Source organism: Loxodonta africana, chromosome 16 (assembly GCF_030014295.1).
Source record: "Loxodonta africana isolate mLoxAfr1 chromosome 16, mLoxAfr1.hap2, whole genome shotgun sequence".
NCBI lineage: Eukaryota > Metazoa > Chordata > Mammalia > Proboscidea > Elephantidae > Loxodonta > Loxodonta africana.
Genome location: NC_087357.1, coordinates 15,636,336 through 15,656,993, shown reverse-complemented (window position 1 = coordinate 15,656,993; position 20,658 = coordinate 15,636,336). Strand labels below are relative to the sequence as shown.

General features: G+C 46.7%; 1 protein-coding gene across 1 annotated transcript in view; it reads right to left on the bottom strand.

The window, feature by feature from the left end:
* The window catches only part of RGS10 (regulator of G protein signaling 10), a 51,466-nt gene extending 40,270 nt beyond the window's left edge, over positions 1-11,196 (bottom strand). Inside the window, exon 1 of the mRNA XM_010601222.3 lies at positions 11,063-11,196. Coding sequence (XP_010599524.1) covers positions 11,063-11,111 — 49 coding nt within the window. The 5' untranslated portion in view covers positions 11,112-11,196. The remainder of the gene's footprint in view (positions 1-11,062) is intronic.
* Positions 11,197-20,658: the final 9,462 nt, after the last annotated feature.

Below are 20,658 nucleotides of genomic sequence, written 5' to 3'. Positions count from 1 at the left end.
AGTGATTCCTCCCAACTCATGGCACTTGCGGCCACATAGCTCCAATGCCCACCCCCCTTTTTTCATTGATAAAAGTTTCCATTTTAAATGGATTATGCAAGAAAGCAAGTTTGGAATGCAAAGTGGAAAAAATATTAATTATATTTTTCTAGCCACTTTAAGATCTTTCTGGCTAGTAAGGAGTTGTTTGTGATCACATTTGTTGGTCTCCATTTTGTCCTGCTCTGTTTATGTTTTCTTTTGTTTGAGTCCAACTGTCAAAAATTTTCCCAATGGGAGGAAAAAAAAAAAAAATCTCCTAGGCCCTTTCAAGCATTTTTGATCTTCAAATTTTTGCATGAGCAGTGCTTATTTTTCAATAAATTTATCTTCAGATTCATTATTCAGGAGCTGATAATAATAGTTAACACTTACAAATCTATGATGTGTTGGGTACTGCTCCAGGAGCCCTGGTGGTGTAGTGGTTAAGTGCTCAACTACTAACAGAAAGGTCAGCAGGTCAAACCCATCAGCTTCTTGGTAGAAGAAAGATGTGGCAGTTGCTTCTATAAAGATTGTTGTTGCTCGACCAAAAAAAAAAAAAAAGAGTAGCTGCTGAGGCTGCTGATGTACAACCCAAATCCTCATGGGACTTGGCTTCTTGGTTAGGAGGTTTAGGGTCATGGTTTCATGGGACATCCCAGTTAATTGGCCTAATAACTTGTTTAGTGCTTCTGTTCTATCTCCTAGTTCACTGCATAGGGCCTGGGATCTTAAAGGCTTGCAAGCAGCCATCCAAGGTACAACAATTGGTCTCTATTCGCCTGGAGCAACAGAGGAAGAAGGAGCTCAGGTACAGAAGGAGGCAATGGAATGTGTGGCTACTGTCTCCATGAACAACTGCCTCCTTTGCCCTGAGACCAGAAGAACTGGATGGTGCCCGCTACCATTACCAAACGTTTTGATCAAAGATTCTATAGAATCCTGATTAAAGGAGGAAAATGCAGAACATAATTGCAAATTCTCATGGATTCCAGGATCCTAGAGCCATGAAGACTGGATGGGCCTCCGAAACAATAGCCCTGAGATAATCTTTAAATCTTAAACCGAACAATGGTTTAGCTTAACTAGTAAAAAAATGCCTGTCTTGAGCATCATATTCGTATAAGAACTATCTATATGGGATCATATTGACAATAGCAACTTGAAAGATTAGATAGGAACCTTGAGGGGGCAGTGAATTTATGTTAATGGAGGAGGAACAAGACAAAAAAGAAGGGGGAGTGAGAATGGTTAGTTGCACAACTCAAAGAATATAATCAAAGTCACTAAATGGTACTTGTAGAAACTCTTGAATTGTTGTGTGCTTTGCTGTGTATATTCTTAACGACACCAAAATAAATTAAAAAAAAAAAAAAAAGATTGTTGTTAGGTGCTGTAGAATCTGTTCCCACTCATAGCAACCCTATGTACAACAGAACGAAACACTGCCCAGTCCTGTGCCGTCCTCACAACCATTGCTATGATAGACCCCATTGTTGCGGCCACTGTATCAATCTGTCCCCTTGAGGGTCCTCCTCTTTTTCGCTGACCCTCTGCTTTACCAAGCATGATGTCCTTCTCCAGGGACTGGTCCCTCCTGATAACATGTCCCAAGTACCATGAGACGAAGTCTTGCCATCCTGGCTTCTAAGGAGCATTCTGGCTGTACTTCTTCAGAAACAGATCTGTTTGTTCTTCTGGCAGTCTATGGTATATTCAATATCCTTCACCAACACCATAATTCAAAGGCTTCAATTCTTCCTCAGTCTTCCTTATTCATTATCCAGTATTCACATGCATATGAGGCAACTGAAAATGCCATGGCTTGGGTCAAGGAACCTTAGTCTTCAAGGAGAAGTCTTTGCATTTTAACACTTTAATGAAGTCTTTTGCAGCAGACTTGCCCAGTGCAATATGTCATTTGATTTCTTGATTGCTGCTTGCATGGTTGTTGATTGTGGATCCAAGTAAAATGAAATCCCTTGACAACTTCTGTGTTTTTTCCATTTATCATGCTGTTACTTATTGGTCCAGTTATCAGCCTAGGGTCGCTACGAGCCAAAATCGACTTGGCTGCAATGGGCTAATGGAGTACTTCTCCAAGCATTTTGTATGTATTAAGTCATTCAATTCCCACAAAATAACCTTTTGATATGGTTAATATCATCCCCACTTTACAGATGTGGAAACTAGGGCACAGTCTCTTGCAGCTAAGAAATAGGGAGTCATGGTCCAAGCCCAGGCAGTCTGGCTCCAGAGTCCATGCTCTGAACCATGAGGCTCTACTGCCATTTTTATTTCCAGTGTCTGCTCGTCTTCCCACTCAAAGAAGCCAGAGCATGGCCACCTTGAAGAGACTGATAAAATCACGTGGTGGGGAGAAGACCAAGAAAACTGAGTAAGAGTCCAATTCCATCCAGAAACAAAAGTCACATTAGACTGCGGCGGAATCATTTAGCACGCAAACACAACACACAGACATTTTCCAGAGACTTTCCTGCCGTTCCACGTGGTTTCTGAGTCCAGAAGGAGCCATTATTTCAAAGGCAGGCGTAGCATCGCAGGGCAGATGGCTGGGGCTGGTTCCTCGAGGCAAACTGCGTCATGCACTATTTATAGATGCTGTGATGTCATAGCTAACAGAGACCTTCTCCAGACCTTCGTCCCTCGGAAATCCATACTGAAAAGGCATCTGAGTGCTTAAAGCTAAAAGTCTGCAGGAAGGGCTATGTAATGATCAGGCATAGACAATTTCCCCAAGCCAAATAAGATTCTGGTAATGTAGTTAAGGAGCCCTGGTGGCACAGTGGTTAAGAGCTCGGCCGCTAATCAAAAGGTCAGCAGTTCGAATCCACCAGCCGCTCCCTGGGAACCCTATGGGGAGGTTCTACTCTGTTCCATAGGGTTGCTATAAGTTGGAATTGACTTGACCACAAAGGGTTAACGTGGTTAAAGACTCAGCTGCTAAACAAAAGGTCAGTGGTTTGAACCCACCAGCCACCCTGCTTGGAGAAAAGACCTGGTGATCTCTTCCTGTAAAGATTTACAGCCCAGGAAACCCTGAAACCCTATGGGGCAGTTCTGCTCTGTCCTATAGTGTCACAATGAGTCAGAAATGACTGGATGGCACACAACAACATCACCACCACAATATCCAGCTTCCTCAACAAAGTGAACCAACATCCTAAAAGGGTATGTCCTAAATATATTCAAAGTGCACAGAAAATTAAAACAAACTAGACATTCAAGACGAGGAAAAGACAGAAACCTATGTTAACCCTAAATTCTAAAGTGGTTTAAAATGCTCTGCTTTTCAGAGACGTCCCAGAGAAAGAGCCAAAAAAAACCAAAACCAAACGCAGTGCCATCAAGTTGATTCTGACTCATTGTGACCCTACAGGACAGAGTAGAACTGCCCCACAGGGTTTCCAAGGAGCGCCTGGCAGATTCGAACTGCCGACCCCTCAGTTAGCAGCCGAAGCACTTAACCACTACGCCAAGAGAAAGAGCACAGCCCACAAAACTTAAAAGTTTTATCTATCCATAGGAATCGCCAATACCATATCCACAGCACTGCATTTAACAAAGAAAAATCAAAGTCTTCCCAACTCAGAAGCAGAGTCAGTTTGTTACAACTGATGAGTCAAACTGGGTCATGGAAACACTCTATCTAAATAGTACTTAAGTGTTTATCTGCTCCAGGATCTAGCTTCTGAGAATAACTACCCTGCAGGCATGCAATTCCCCTGGTGGGTTGATTTGGGTGAACTGCAGTTAGCAAAAAAATAATAAAAATTAAAATAGTACTAATAGCAAACATCAAAGACAAGAGCAGGAAAACAGGTTACAGAAAGTTGCTCAGCTCAGAAAGGGTATCGTGTGGCATTGTTTCACAGAGGTCAGGGGCCTCAAAGTAAGTGCTCGTGGCACGCTTCCAAAGGTGGCCCATACACCTCTCCTGCGTCTGCCCAGGATGATCCCCGCAGCCCTGCCTCGCGCTGCTTGGCTGAGGACACCCCCTTACGTTCCATGCTCTGGGATCCACCTGCAAGCTCCACGCAAAGCAAACACACTGCTGCCTCTTCAAAGTCGCCTGGTTGGAGAAAGGCAGGGGGCTACGGGGCTCCCAGGCACCCTTGGGTCCAAAGGAAAAACAAGCCTCAACGTCCTCTTTTAGTGAACCAAACACCAGATGGTCACTGGTTTCCAGTTTCTACCAGAGGGAAGGAAGTAAGGCTGCCGTATTCATAGCCTCCTTAGAATTCTCACTCTCTAGACAAAGGCAGAAAAAATAAAATTGCCCGGAAGCCTGTCCTGAGGGTGAAAACGAAGACCCTGCATTGATTGTCTTCACGCCCCCAGAAGCCCCCGGTTTCCTCTGGGGCCTGACCCTCACGAATAAACATGCCCTCAGACTCCTCCTACCCTGCTTCATCCTCCCCAGCCCCTGCCTTGAGACAAAATAAGTGACTTTTCCCCTCCAATATCAGTCAGGTAGACAGTGCTGTCTTTGAGACCAAGGGCTGTGTCTCCCTCAGGTCATAGAGTGTCTGGCACATATTTATGTATTTCCATTGATAAGTGTGGAAACCCTGGTGGTGTAGTGGTTAAGAGCTACAGCTGCTAACCAAAAGGTTGGCAGCTCGAATATACCAGGTGCTCCTTGGAAACCCTATGGGGAAATTCTACTCTGCCCTACAGGGTCGCTGAGTTGGAGTCGACTTGACCGCAGTGGGTTATTGATAAGTGTTTTTGTGTTGGCACTGGGCTAGGAGACTCAGGGCCAGGGAGGGTGATGACAGGCAATAAAAATAGCGGACATTTACAGAGAACAGGCTGTATTCCATCTAAACTTCACAACTCTTGGAAGTTGGTTCCATCATTGGCCCAATTTTACAAATGCAGAATCTGAAGCACAGGGGATTTAAATAACTTGCCCAAAGGTACAAACAAGGAAGTGGATGAGCTGGGACTCAACCCGAGATTGTCTGGCTTCAAAGTCTGGGGAGGGAAGGGTAGTAAAAGATGCAAGAAATGAAAGGAAATAGAACTTAAAATTAATTGAGAAGAGGAACCCGGGAGTTCCCTGATGGCCATCTGCCCGCAATGTCACAGCTGCCATGAAATTTTCTCCAATGGTCCATGAAGAAATGAGAATAAGGATAAGGAAATATTTACCAAGTGACTTTTGTTGATAGGGTAATGACCCAACTCACTGCCGTCGAGTGGATTCCAACTCATAGCGACCCTAGAGGACAGAGTAGAACTGCCACATAGAGTTTCCAAGGAGCGCCTGGTGGATTTGAACTGCCAACCTTTTGGTTAGGAGCCATAGCACTTAACCACTATGCTACCAGGGTAATGACAGTCTTGGTTGTTGTTGTTTTTCTCCCCCCCTTGGAATGGAAAATTGTATTTATCTGTTGTTGTTAGCTGCAGTAGAGTTGGTCCCTCATTCATGGCGACCCCATGCACAATGGGATCCAATCACTGTGATCCATAGGGTTTTTCACTGGCTGATTTTTGGAAGTAGAGTGCCTGGCCTTTCTTCCTAGTCTTAGTGTGGATGCTCCACGGAAACATGTTCAGCAACATAGCAACATGAACGCCTCCACTGACAGATGGGTGATGGCTGCACTTGAGGTGCACTGGCCGGGAATTGAACCCGGGTCTCCTGCATGAAAGGTGAGAATTCTATCATGTGGTACAAAATTCAGAGATACAAAAAGAAGCAGAGTGAAATAGGTCTTCTGCTCACCCCTGCCCTTCAGCTACCCAGTGCTCCTCCCTGGAAGCACCAGCCACTGGCAGCTTCTCCTGTACTGTAGAGAGTTATTTACCTGAGGTCATGTCTATCTACTATTTCGGGTGTCCTTTCTCTTAGGAAATGATAAAGACAGTTGATGCTGACGTTGCTGGAGCAGAGAGGAAAGAAGGAAGGGAAGAAAGAAGGTAAGCTGTCAACTCGACATTGTCGTTGTTAGCTGCCATTGAGTCTGCCTGACTCCTGGTGACCCCACATACAACAGAACAAAATGCCGCCCAGTCCTGCGCCATCATCGTGATCAGTTGCAGATCGGACCATTGTGACCCATATGGTTTCCACTGGCCGATTTTCAGTCACTGACAGACGGCTGGTGGCTGAGGGTTGGGGGCAGTATGGCCTAGAAGGGCAGGACCTGCTGGGGGCAGAGAAACCTAGGCTTAGTGACAGAAGGAGGGGGTGCCCTTGGGAGCAAAGGCACAGGGGGTAGGAGAAACTGGGTGGGAGGGAAGGCAAGCTGCATTGCAGGTCCCTGGGTGCCTTGGTGGCACGATGGTTAAGAGCTCGGCTGCTAACCAAAAGGTCAGCAGTTTGTCCTACCAGCCGCTCCTTGGAAACCCTATGGGGCAATTCTACTCTGTCCTATAGGGTCGCTATGAGTCGGAATTGACTCGATGGCATCGGGTTTGGCTTTTTTGTTTGTTTGCTTTTGGGTGCCCAGTAGGAGCCCTGATAGCACTGTGGTTAAGTGCTTGGTTGCTAACCTAAAGGTCAGTGGTTCAAACGTACTACAGAGTGCAGAAGAAAAATGTGGCAGTCTGCTTCTGTAAAGATTATAGCCTTGGAAACTCTGTGGGGCAGTCCTACTCTGTCCCACAGGGTCACTATGAGTCGGAATCAACTCGATGGCAACAGGTTTGGTCTGAGTGCCCAGCAAAGAGTGTCAGCTTGGCAAGGCCCTGGAGAGCTGGGAACTGGCTTTGAAGGGAAACTTGTCCCCGGAAGTCTGCAGGGGCTGTTTCACTCGCCCAACGCCTCCTGACAGCTCTTATCCAGGGCCTGCTGCTGTGGCCAGCCTGGGCCCCCCTACCCCCACCACCACACCCGCCTGCTGAAGTCGAGAGCTATCTGGGGGAAGCAGAAGAAATGGGTGAGGGTAAACTTAGTACAGTTTAAACAGTAAGCTCCCAGAACCCAGTGTCAGGGGGAGAAGGCTCACTCAACCCAGGAGGGGCACGACTCAGTTCACCGGGAGCCCAAGGAATGGGCCAGGCTAGCACCTGCCTAGGTTCCCAAACATCTAAGAGCCAGGGAAGGAGATGCCTCTAGAATGCACCTCAGCCCACCACCATCTACAGGTTGCTCCTGGCAGTTCAGAGCTGGTTCGAGAGCCAGCTAGCTGGCAGGCCGACCACAACTGTACAACCCTGTCGGTCAGCTGCCCGCTCTCGCCCGGCACTCTGGCCGTGCAGGCCAGGCCCTGCTTTGCACTCCCAGAGCTGGCAGGCCTGGACCAGTGACGTTCCTTAGGAGAACTTTCCCAACCGCCAAGGCTGCCTTGCTGCTGGTTGTTCAAACAAAGATATTAAATTGCTATGTGGACTGTTACCTGTAAATAAAAACATAAGCCCAGCCATAAATCTGAAAATGTTCCGAGGGTTTAATGGGACAATGTATAAAAGGCCCAGTGCAGGGGCCCAGCCTGCCTGGCAGGTGTAGGGATTCCCCTGGTGGGTCACCCCCTCAGTCTGGTGGGGGGTGTCTGTGGTTTTGGCTTTGTTTTTCAGATGACAGCACCCCAGTTACAAACAATGCCAGTCTTTGTGGGGGGCGGGAGGTGTTCTCACGCTTCAGTGGCTTAAGAATCACTTGGGTCACTTATTGAAAATATAGCCTACTGTCCCTCCCCACCTCTGGTCCCCAAAAATGAATTAGTGGGTCTAGGGCCAGCACTAGGAAGCTGTATTTTATCAAGCCCCTCCTCACGGCTTTTGTTAGTGGAACACACTTTGAGGAACCTTGGAAAGGAGAACAAGAGAGTTCCACTTCAAACCTTGGAAGGAGGGGTTAGGAACTCCGAGCCCCCCACCTGGGGACATTCTTTTGAATAGGATTTTGCTGAAAAGCAGCAAAGGGCTAAAGAAAAGGTATTCAGGGAGGCAGGGCTGCAGCCAGCACCCAAATCAGGGACCCAGCTTTTGTAGGGCCTGAAGCTTATGCAATTTGGGGAATTCTCTTTAAGAAAAACAACTCAAAATTACAAAAAAAAAAAATCACTTGAGAGCCTGGGAAGGGGTCCGTATGAGTGAGGGGACCCAAGGACCATGCTTGGCTAACTTTCCATTAACTCCACCTCTAAACCTGTTGCCGCTGAGTCCATTCCAACTCACAGCAACCCTCTAAGATGGAGTAGAACTACCCCATAAGGTTTCCAAGGTTTAAACTGCCCACCTTTGGGTTAGCAGGCTGAGCTCTCAACCACTGCACCACCAGGCCTCCAAAACTCCATCTCTAGGTTCCCCTTTTCTCGCTGGGCTTCACTATTTCCACTGCTTGGCGGTGATGACCAGGGGGACTCCCCTGTCTTTTCCCATCTGGTGGGCAGACTTTAAACCTAAAAATTCTAAGGAAACGAGGCTCTCAGGGTCCAGGTCTCTAACACCACTCTGCACTATTTAGCTCCTGCCCTTTCTACCAGCGGCCTGCCCACATTTCATCAGGCTTAAAATGAGATGCCCTGAAAGAAGTATACTTCCCTGAGGTCCCTGAAACTTCCTCCCGTCTTTCTGGGGTGCAACCTGGCCACATGCAATAGCACCCCACAACCGTGTAGCGCCCAAGATTCCGTTATTCTACTTGAGATACTTCAACTCCAAAATGATCCAAAGCAATGAGTAACCTCTGCGGGGGGGGGGGGGGGGGGGCTGTGGCTCTAGTGTTAACAGGAAAAGGAGGAAATCATAGCCCCTTACAATTATTACAAGTTAACCACGTGCCAGGCATTGTACTAGGGGCTTCATATGAGTTAGTGTATTTAGTCCTCACAACTCTATGAAATCCATTTTACAGATGGGGTAACTGATGCAGCTGGTAAACTCTCCTGCGGGGGGCGGCTGGAGAAACTTGATTTTTCGCATTTGCTGGTTTCCACAGTATAAATATCTCGCCACAGCCAATTTCAAGCTACTTTATGGTTTAGCAGGAAACCCTGGTGGCGTAGTGGTTAAGTGCTACAGCTGCTAACCAAGAGGTCGGAGGTTCAAATCCACCAGGCGCTCCTTGGAAGCTCTATGGGGCAGTTCTACTCTGTCCTATAGGGTCGCTATGAGTCGAAATTGACTCGACAGCAGTGGGTTTGGTTTTTCGGTTATGGTTTAGCAAGGTCCCTGGGTAGTACAAGAGGTTTGCACTCTACTGTTAACCTAAAGAGGAGCCCTGGTGGCACAATGGTTAAGTGCTCCGCTGATAACCAAAAGATCAGCAGTTTGAATCCACCAGCAGCTCTGCAGAAGAAAAGGCCCGTTGATCTGATCCGGTAAAGATTACAGCCTAGGAAACCCTATGGGGCAGTTCTGCTCTGTCTTATAGGGTTGCTATGAGTCGGAATCAACTCAAAGGCACACAACAACAATACTAACCTTAAGGTTGACGGTTCCAAAGTGGCACTGTGGAAGAAAGACCTGGGGATCTGCTTCTGTAAGACTACAGCCAAGAAAACCCTATGGAGCAATTCTACTCTGGAACACAGGGGGTTGCCTTGAGTTGCAATCATATCAACAGCAATGGGTTTTGTGGTTGCTCCCAACCACCATTGAAATTGAGGCACAGAGAGGTCAAGTAACTTGTCAAAGGTTGCTGAATTGGGAAACATTAGAGTCAAATTTGGAACCAAGAGTTTAACTGAGTGTACGTTCTGATCACTGCTCCATAAGCCTGTGAACGTCCAACAGCAGCAGGGTAGAGCTAAAACGAACACTCACAAGGAAATCCTTTGAATCAAATCAACATGCTTATATGATCACTAACCGAGTGCTTACTGTGTGCACACCAAGAACATAAGCTCTTTACCGTAGCCCTATAAAGTCTGTACTTCGTTAGGATTGCCCTGAATTATTAAACACAATGATTTAATCTGATGGGTGGGGGACCACTCCAATTAAGTGCTGAAGGAGGGGTAGCTATTATTATTCCCATTTTGCAGACCCTTAGCTGCACAGGGAGGTTACTCTGTGGTGGAGGGGGGATTCAGACCCAGACAATCTGGTTCCAGTCGACACTCTTAAACACAATGCTTATCATAAAATATGATGTGAGGTGAAAAAAGGAAACAAGCCAGAAGGTACGGACTTGTAGCTCTAGGCAGAAGTGGATCTCGGATCTTGGAGTGGGAGATGGCAGTAAATCCTCTCAAGAGTCAGGCAAACCTGGGTTTGAAAGATTCATGCTCCACCACCCACTGTGCTTTGGGGCAGGTTACCCAACGCTCCAGCCTTTAGTTTCCTGCTCTGTGACCCCCACACCTATCTCACCGTTGTCCTAAGGTTGAAGGGAGAAGTCACAGAACGCGGTGGACACAGGCCCTAGCTCACATTAAGCACTCAACGGGTCGTGGCTGTTATTGTGCTCAAAAAGGGTAAGAGAACTGTAATCAAGGACATGGTTTCAAGTTGTGGGTCCGGCTGGTCCAGATGTGCCAGCCACGCAGAGTCCTTTGCACCTTGCACGCTTCCCTGGCGCGAACCACAGACTTGCCTCCTCTCCCTCCTGTGGTTCACCCACATTCACACCCCGGCAGTTGGGCTCCGCGTGCAGAGCAGAAGGCCCCAGCGCCCAGGCCAGGCAGTCCGTCGGATGCCCGGGTCCAGCCCGCCTTCTCCCGGCGCGCTCGGGCATCCTTCCCACCAACGCGGCCGCGGAGCAGAGAACTCCAGAAGGGGGCCCCGCCGGCGTTCTGCTTTCGGAGTCGAGGTACCGCACTACCTCCAAAGTTTAGGGGTGTTTTGGTTCTCCTTCTACTCCCAGACACTCACTAAAAAGAAAACTGCTGCGGTTCCTCTTTCAGACAATTTTCCTGCCGGAGCCCTCCTCGGGCTCTGCGCTCCCGCTGCAGCGCGGACCGCTGAGGCGCGGGGAGAAGGGGCGCGGGCTGCCGGACTCCAGTCAGGACGCTTGGCCGAGCCGCACCCGAGCCCGGGCTGGAGGGTAGCCGATGCCCGGAGCACGAAGCGCAGCCCCCGGGGGCCCCCGATCCCGCCCGCAGGCCCCGGGGCCGCTTACCTGACGGCGGCCTCTTCCTGCTCAGCCGGCTCACGGCGCGGTTGAACATCGCCGCGGGCGGCCGGGGGGAAGGAGAGCGCCCGCGGAGCCGCCAAGCCCAAAGGCTGCGAGAAGGAGCAGGAGGGCGAGGAGCAGGAGGAGGAGGGCGAGGGGAGGAGCAGCGCGCAGCACCGCCCGCGCCGGGCCCCGCCACCGCCCGCCACCCCGCCCCGCGCCGCGTGGCGCGCTCTGAGCGCCCTGCCCGCCCGCGCCTGAGGCCGGCGGTCCCGCCCTGGGGTTCGGGGGTGCAGGCGGGCCTGAGTGCCCCTCCCCGCGCGGAGCCGGCCAGCACCCGCACTGGGGTGCACTCGCCTCAGGGAGCCCTGCCAAGCGGTCTGGGGCGTCCCTGGGCCCCCTTGCCGCTCCGCGGGGCTCCCAGGAGATGCTCTCCTGGGCCCCGCCCCTCCGGCTCCCGACTCCGGCGGCCGCCCGGGTCTCCCCCCTCTTCCTGCAGCTCGGGAGAAACGGGGCGCGGGCGGGAGTCCCGCGGGGCGCCAGGCGGGGTCGCCTCCCGGTTCCCAGACGGGAAGCGGAGGCTCCCAGAGGCCTCCCGGCACTGCAAAGCCCGTATGCGCCCTGGGCCCGCGGCCTCCGCTTTGCACCGGGTGCTAAGCCCCGGGATTCCAGGACCCCCGCGCGCCCCGGCCCGTGCCCCAACTTGGACACAGCCTTCTACGGCCGCGAGCGCTGGCGGGGCGTCGCCGGGCCGGGGCCGCGGTGCCTGCGCGCGGAGCGAGGGTGGGCGCCCTCTCCCGGGCGCCGGGACTCGAGCGCTTTCTCCCTGAGCCTGTAGGCTCCGGGGCGGGCCTCCAGGGAGTTCTGGAGGAAGCCCTCAGTCGCCTCGCAGAGCGGCGCCTTCGCCCCGCATACCGGCCAGCCCAGGGCATTTTTCTAACTTTGGGGACACGTGGGTGCAGCGCCCGCATCACTCGGGCCGCCACTGCGCGCTCAGCCTGATGTCCCTTTCCCGCTGCCAGTCACTTGCGCGGCGCCACGCGCTCCACTCTCCTCTTTAAGCTCATTTTTTCTGCAAACGGCCCAAGATCTTCCTGTGCGTTTGGTTTACGAGGGATTGTCTTTCTGGCGTGTCTTCTTTTTCTCCTTGTGTATCTGGCTTTGTCTCTAAATCGGCCTTTATTTTTAGCTGTGCTAATTGCTATTTTTCCAAGCCGTTCCCCTGTCATTGGCCCCCCTCCACCCATCCTTTCACAGTATTTCCACTAGCTGGAATTTTCTTTCATATCTTCTATTCTGAGCTTCCTCTTCGACTAATTTTTTCTCCCTCCTTCTACCCACCTTCCAGTCTTAGTTCCACCCTTTCTCTTTCCTTTATGGTTGCTTCTCATTTCTGTCCTTCCCAACAGCCAAGTCATTTTTTCTAGGCACTCTCTGTTGCTGGGAGAGGTTTTCCCCGGCCCTTTAGGTTCAGGGGGTTTTCAGCTGTAACCCAAGGAGGCCAGAGTGACCGTGAAGAGGTTTAGAACCTAGACCTCCCAACCAGTTGTTGGCATACTCCGGGTAGGGTGCGCCTATGCGAGGTTCCACCCTGTTGTAGTGGGATCAGCCTGTTAAAAGTATAGGCAGAATTCTCCCCAGTTCCAAGAGTAGGACTTTTATTATTACTTTATTTCATCCCTAGAGAACATTTCTGGCAAGATGGAGCTTACATAAAAATTAGCAATATCTTCAACATGGCACCACATCCCTGAATCATTTCTAGGACCAATGTCCCAATGTCCTGCAGGATAGAAGCAGGCAAAATACAGCAATGCGCACAAACAAACCATCATTTCTTCCCGTGACTTTTTCTGAAGAAAATTCTAGACTCTGGGAGAGCATTGAACATTATTTACATAAATGCTTTTGAATGTTATTTATTATACACTTCTATCACGCTTTTGGAGGCCTGGGTGGTACAGTAATTAACCAGCTGGGCTGACCTAAGGGTTGGAGGATTGAGTCCACCTAGAGATGCCTTGGAAGAAAGGCCTGGTCATCTACTTCTGCAAAATCAGCCATCGAGGACCCTAAGGAGCACAGTTCGGCTCTGATACACATGGGGTTGCTGTGAGTGGAAATCCAGTCCAGAGCGACTGGTTTTTTGTTATTGTTTATTTTATTGTATTTTTGGTGAAAGTTTATACAGACAATTAGGTTCTCATTTAACAATTTTGATATTGTTCAGTGGCAGTGGTTACATTCTTCACAATGTATCAGCATTCTCATTATTTCCATTTTGGTTGTTCTGTTTCCATTAATCTAGCTTTTCTGTCCCCCGTTGCCTTGTCATCTTTGGTCTAGAGTAAATGTTTACCATTTGGTTTCATCTAGATGATTATTTTTGAGGAGCACAGTACTCATGGGTGATATTATCTTTCGGGCCAATCCGTCCTCTAGGAGTGGTTTGAGTATCAAGTTTAAAGAGGATCTTAGGGCAATAGTCTCATGGGTTCATCTAGTCTCTACTGGTCCAGCAAGTCTGGCCTTTTAGCAGCAACTGTTTCTTGTTTTGTTTTATCACATCTTTGGAGTGGAGGCTGGTACTTGATTTCCACTGCTCCTGTTAAGAAATCAGAGGCTCCTCTGTAAAAAAAAGGAACCAGGACCCATACCTCATATCTCACACCATACACAAAAACTAACTCAAACTGGACCAAAGACCTAAGGATAAAACCTAAAATTATAAAGATCATAGAGAAAAAAATAGGGACAATGCTTGGGGCCCTAATATACGGCATGACTAGAGTACCAAACATAACTAAAAATGCACATACAGCAGAAGATGAACAAGATGACTGGGACCTCCTAAAAATTAAACAGTCATGCTCAGCAAAAGACTTCCCCAAAAGAATCAAAAGAGAACCTACAGACTGGGGGGAAAAATTTGGCTACCACATATCCGACAAGGGAATAATCTCTAAAATTTATAGAAAATGTCAACATCTCAACAATAAAAAAAGACAATTTATCCAATTAAAAATTGGGCAAAGGATATGAACAGACACCAGAGAAGACATTCAGGCAGCTAACAAACGTATGAAGAAATGCTCGCGATCATTAGCTATTGTTGTTGTTGTTGTTGTTAAGGGCCACCAAGTCAGTTCCGACTCACAGAGACCATATGCACAACAGAACAAAACACTGACCGGTCCTGCACCATCGTCACAATTGTTGCTATGCTTGAGTTTTGCAGCCACTCTTTCAATCCATCTCACTGAGGGTCTTCCTTTTTTTCACTGATCCTCTACTTTTCCAAGAATGATGTCCTTCTCCAGGGACTGATCCCTCTTGATAACATGTCCAAAATAGGTGAAACATAGCTTTGCCATCCTTGCTTCTAAGTAGCATTCTGGTTGTACTCCTTCCAAGACAGATTTGTTCATTCTTTTGGCAGTCCATGGTATATTCAATATTCTTCACCAACACCAGAATTAAAAGTCATTAATTCTTCCTCAGTCTTCCTTATTCATTGTCCACCTTTCATATGCATATGAAATGATTGAAAACCCCATGGCTTGGGTCAGGCACATCTTAGTCCTCAAGGTGACATCTTTGCTTTTCCACACTTTAAAGAAGTCTTTTGCAGCCAATTTGACCAATGCAATGCATCTTTTGATTTCTTGACTGCAGCTTCCATGGGTGTTGATCGTGGATACAAGTAAAATGAAATACTTGACAACCTCAATCTTTTCTCCATTCTTCATGATGTTGCTTATTTGTTCACTTGTGAGGATTTTTGTTGTCTTTATGTTGAGGTGTAATTCATACCAGAGGCAGTAGTCTTTGATCTTCATCAGTAAATGCTTCAAGTCCTCTTCACTTTCAGCAAATAAGGTTGTCATCTGCATATCACAGGTTGTTAATGAGTCTTCCTCCAATCCTGATTCCTCATTCTTCTTTATATAGTCCAGTTTCCCAGATTATTTGCTCAGCATACAGATTAAATAGGTATGGTGAAAGAATACAACCCTGAGGCACACCTTTCCTGACTTTAAATCATGCAGTATCCCCTTGTTCTGTTTGAACGACTGCCTCTTGATCCATGTACAGATTCCTCATGAGCACAAGTACGTGTTCCAGAATTCCCATTCTTCACAATGTTACCCATGATTTGTGATGATCCACACATTTGAATGCCTTTGCAGAGTCAATAAAACACAGGTAAACATCTTTCTGGTATTCTCTGCTTTCGGCCAGGATCCATCTGACATCAGCGATGATATCCCTGGTTCCACGTCCTCTTCTAAATCCAGCTTGAATTTCTGGCAATTCCCTGTTGATATACTGCTGCAGCCACTTTTGAATGCTTTTCAGCAAAATTTTGCTGGCATGTGATATTAATGATATTGTTTGATAATTTCTGCATTCAGTTGGATCTCCTTTCTTGGGAATAGGCATAAATATGGATCTCTTCCAGTCCGGTGGCCAGGTAGCTGTCTTCCAAATTTCTTGGCGTAGATGAGTGAGCGCTTCCAGTGCCACATCCATTTGTTGAAACATCTCAATTGGTATTTCGTCAATTCCCAGAGCCTTGTTTTTCGCCAATGCCTTCAGCGCAGCTTGGACTTCTTCCTTCAGCACCATCGGTCCCTGATTATATGTTACCTCCTGAAATGGTTGAACGTCTATCAATTCTTTTTGGTATAGTGACTCTGTGTATTCCTTCCATCTTCTTTTGATGCTTCCCGTGTCATTTAATATTTTCCCCTTAGAATCCTTCAGTATTGCAACTTGAGGCTTGAATTTTTTCTTCAGTCCTTTCAGCTTGAGAAATGCTGAGCATGTTCTTCCCTTTTGGTTTTCTATCTCCAGCTCTTTGCACATGTCATCACACTTTACTTTGTCTTCTTGAGCCACGCTTTGAAACCTTCTGTTCAGCTCTTTTAGTTCATCATTTTTTCCTTTTGCTTTAGCTACTTGATGTTCAAGAGCAAGTTTCAGAGTCTCATCTGACATCCATTTAGGTCTTTTTTTTCTCTCCTGTCTTTTTAATAACTTCTTGCTTTCTTCACTTATGATGTCCTTGCACAACTTGTCTGGTCTTCGATCATCAGTGTTCCCCATGTCAAATGTATTCTTGAGATGGTCTCTAAATTCAGGTGGGATATACTCAAGGTCCTACTTTGGCTCTCATGGACTTGTTCTAATATTCTTCAGTTTCAACTTGAACTTGCATATCAATAATTGATGTTCTGATCTGCAGTTGGCCCCTGGCCTTGCTCTGACTGATGGTATTGAGCTTTTCTATCATCTTTTTCCACAGCTGTAATAGATTTGACTCCTGTGTATTCCATCTAGTGAGGTCCATGTGTATAGTCACTGTTTATGTTGGTGAAAAAAAGTATTTGCAATGAAGAAGTTGTTTGTCTTGCAAAATTCAATCATGCAATCTCCAGCATTGTTTCTAGCACCAACGCCATATTTTCCAACTACCAATCCTTCTTCTTTGTTTCCAACTTTCGCATTCCAATCACCAGTAATTATCAGTGCATGTTCGATCCATTTCAGACTGCAGAAGTTGGTAAAAACTTCAATTTCTTCATCTTTGGCCTTAGTGGTTGGTGTGTAAATTTGAATAACAGTCATATTAACTGCTCCTCCTTGTAGGTGTATGGATATTATCCTATCACTGACAGCATTGTACTTTAGGATCTTGAAATGTTCTTTTTGACAATGAATGCAACACCATTCCTCTTCAAGTTCTCATTCCCAGCACAGTAGACTATATGATTGCCCAATTAAAAATGACCAATACCAGTCCATTTCAGCTCACTAATGCCTAGGATATCCATCTTTATGCTTCCCATTTCATTTTTGATGACTTTCAATTTTCCTAGATTCATACTCCATACATTCCAGGTTCTGATTATTAATGAATGTTTCTGGCTGTTTCTTCTTATTTTTAGTCATGCCACATCAGCGAATGGAGGTCCCAAAAGCTTGACTTGATCTATGTCATAAAGGTCAACTCTACTTTGAAGAGGCAGCTCTTCCCCAGTAGTCTTTTGAGTGCCTTCCAACCTGAGGGCTCATTTTCCGACACTGTATCAGACAATGTCCCACTGCTATTCATAAGGTTTTCACTGGCTAATTCTTTTCAGAAGTAGACTGCCAGGTTCTTCTTCCTAGTCTGTCTTAGTCTGGAAGCTCAGCTGAAGCCTGTGTGCCATGGGTGACCCTGCTGGTATTTGAATACCAGTGGCATAGCTTCTAGCATCACAGCAACACACAAGTCCCCACAGTATCACAAACTGACAGATGGTATTGAACAGATGTAAATCAAAACTACAGTTAGATGCTATGTCACCCTGACATTACTGGCACAAATCAAAAACACAGAAAATAACAAATGTTGATGAGGTTTCAGGGAGATTGGAACTCTTATATACTGTTGATAGGAATGTAAAATGATACAACTACTTTGGAAAACGGTATGGGCGCTTCCTCAAAAAGCTAGAAATAGAAATACCATATGATCCAGCAATCTCACTCCTGGTATATACCTGAAAGAAATAAGAGCTGTGACACAAATAAACGTATGCACACCCAACTTCGTTGTAGCATTATTCACAATAGCAAAAAGATGGAAACAAAATAAGTGCTCATCAACAGAGGATGGATTAAGAAACTGTGGTACATACACAAGAGAATACTACACAATGATAAAGAATAATGATGAATCCACAAAACATCTCACAGAATGGATGAATTTGGAGGACATTATACTGAGTGAAATAAGTCAGTCACAAGAGGACAGATATTTTATGATACCACTACTATAAAGTAACAACAAAAATGTTTACGCACAGAAAAAAAAACTAAAGACATTCTTTGATGGTTACCAGGGATGGGAGGGGGAGGGAGAGAAAATAACCAATTAGATAGAAGACACAAGTTAATATGGGTGAAGGGAAAGGCAATACATAATATGGGGGAAGTCAGTACAACATGACCAAGACAAGAGAGGGCACTGAAAGGAAGGTAAGAACAAAGGGCAACTACGGTCACAACTCACTCGACGACATTGGGTTTGCTTACGGTAAATACTATAGCTTAGACAGTCCTGCAGCAATAATATTAACAAATGATACTTTACGAACGGACAAATAGGTAGATAGGTATGCCAAGAGTTGTGGGAGGTTGTAGGGAACACCCCCACTGGCAAATATAGGTTTGATGGTGGATATTTCTATGTATACAACTGTAGGTGTGGCTCATACAGAGCACACAAGGAGTATAATCAGGGAAACCTCTTAGACATAACCAAACACCTCATGGGATAAAGTTCCTAGGCTAGAAGACAAAGGACCATAGACTTGGGGGACATCTACGTCAATTGGCACAACATAGTACATAAAGATAAGGTGTGCATCCTATCTGGTGAGTAGTAAATACCTCAGGTTTTACAAGCTTGCAAACAGTCATCCAAGATACAACTATTGGTCTCCTCTTGTCTGGAGCAAGGGAGAGTGAAGGAGAGCAAAGACTCAAGGGAGCAATTAGTCCAAAGGACTAATGGACCCCGAGTATCACAGCCTACACGACCAGAAGAACTAGATGTTGCCCGGCTACCACTACCAGCTGTTCTGACTGGGATCACAAAAGAGGGTCCTGACAGAGTGGGAGAAAATCGTAGAACAAAAAAAAATCAAATTCACAAAAAAGACCAGACTTGATGGTCTGACAGATACTGGAGGAACCCCAAGACTATGGCCTTAAGATACTCTTCTGACCTGGAAATGACGCCATTCTCAGAGACCACCCTCCAAACAATAGATAGTATATAAAATAAACAATAATTCCCGAGAGGAATGTACTCCTTAGAACAATCAATTATACAAGATCAAAAGGGCATTATCTGCCCAAAAGCAAAGATGAGAAGGCAGGAAGGGGCAGAAAATCAGGGGAAACCAGGGCAGAAACGGAGAGAGTGCTGACACATTGTGGGGAATGAAACCAAGGTCATGAAACACTGACGTACAAACTATCAAATGGGAAACTAATTTGCTCTGCAAACTTTTACCTAAAGCACAATAAAAAAGAAAGAAAGAAATGAGAGGCTTGTCATCAATTCAACAAGTAAATTACACCCAAACAGATGATAGAGGAGGTGTAAAAAGTGCATGGCCTAGTCCTAGCCTATGGAAGGCTTATAAGTCTGTGGGGCATCTATAAACCCATTGCCATCGAGTCGATTCTGACTCATAGCCACCCTACAGGACAGAGTAGAACTGCCCCATAGAGTTTCCAAGGAGTGCCTGGTGGATTTGAACTGCCGACCTTTTGATTAGCAGCCTTAGCACTTAACTACTCCACCACCAGGCATCTATAAAGTGAGAAAAGCATCTCAGGTGCAGGGTGTGAGTCCTGGTCCTAGGCAAAAAAGCAAACCCTCCGTTAATTCCAACCCATAGTGCCCGTAGGCTTTCCAAGTACCCACCTTTTGGTTAGCAGCCAAATGCTTAACCACTGTGCTACTAGGGCTCCTCTGGTCCTAGAGGAGGGTTTTAAAGGCTGGCAGAGTCCTAGATCCAAACTAGGTCACTTCCTTCCCATATAAATGAATTTGGGCAGCCCACCTCCCCAGAAAACATCTCCAGAGATCAAATTACAAGTAAACCTAATGCAGAAAATAAGGAGACCATGCAATGGGAGAAAAGTTAGGCACAGACAGCCAAGTTATTATTAGTTGCCGGGTCCACCCAACCCTGTCATGAAAAACCCTGGTGTGGCCTGGTACACACTATGTACTCCTTCTGAGCTAAGTACTCTGGGCCTTTCTGAAATAAAGGGAAAAAATAACCATTTCAAACCCCTTTCATTGTCCTGTTAGCTTATCACATCAACAACCAAAAAACCAAACCCATTGTGGTCAAGTTGATTCTGACTCATAGCGACCCCATAGGACAGAGCAGAACTGCCCCCCAGGGTTTCCAAGGGGCAGCTGATGGATTCAAACTGCTCACCTTTTGGATAACAGTTGAGCTCTTTAACCACTGTGCCACCGGGGTAAAAAATAAAGACCCGTGATTGAGATGTCATCTTGGTTATCTAGTGCTGCTATAACAGAAATACCACAAGTGGATGGCTTTAATAAAGAGAAGCTTATTCCCTTACTGTCCAGCAGGCTAGAAGTCTGAATTCAGGGTGCTAGCTCCAGGGGAAGGCTTTCTTCCTCTGTTAGCTCTGGAGAAAAGTCTTTGTCATCAGCCTTCCCTTGATCTGGGAGCATCTCAGCACAGGTACCTCAGGTTCAAAGGATGTGCTCTGCTCCCACACTGCTTTCTTGGTGGTATGAGGTCCCCCATGTCTCTGCTTGCTTCTCTGTTTTATATCTCAAAAGAGATTGACTTAAGACACTAATCAATACAACGGCCACTAATCCATCTCATTAAGTCACAGTGATAGGATTTACAACACAGAGGGAAATCACATCAGATGACAAAATGGTAGACAATCATTCAATACTGGGAATCATGACCTAGCCAAGTTGACAGATATTTTGGGGGGACACAATTCAATCCATGACAGATGGACACAGTTTAAAATTTTTGTTT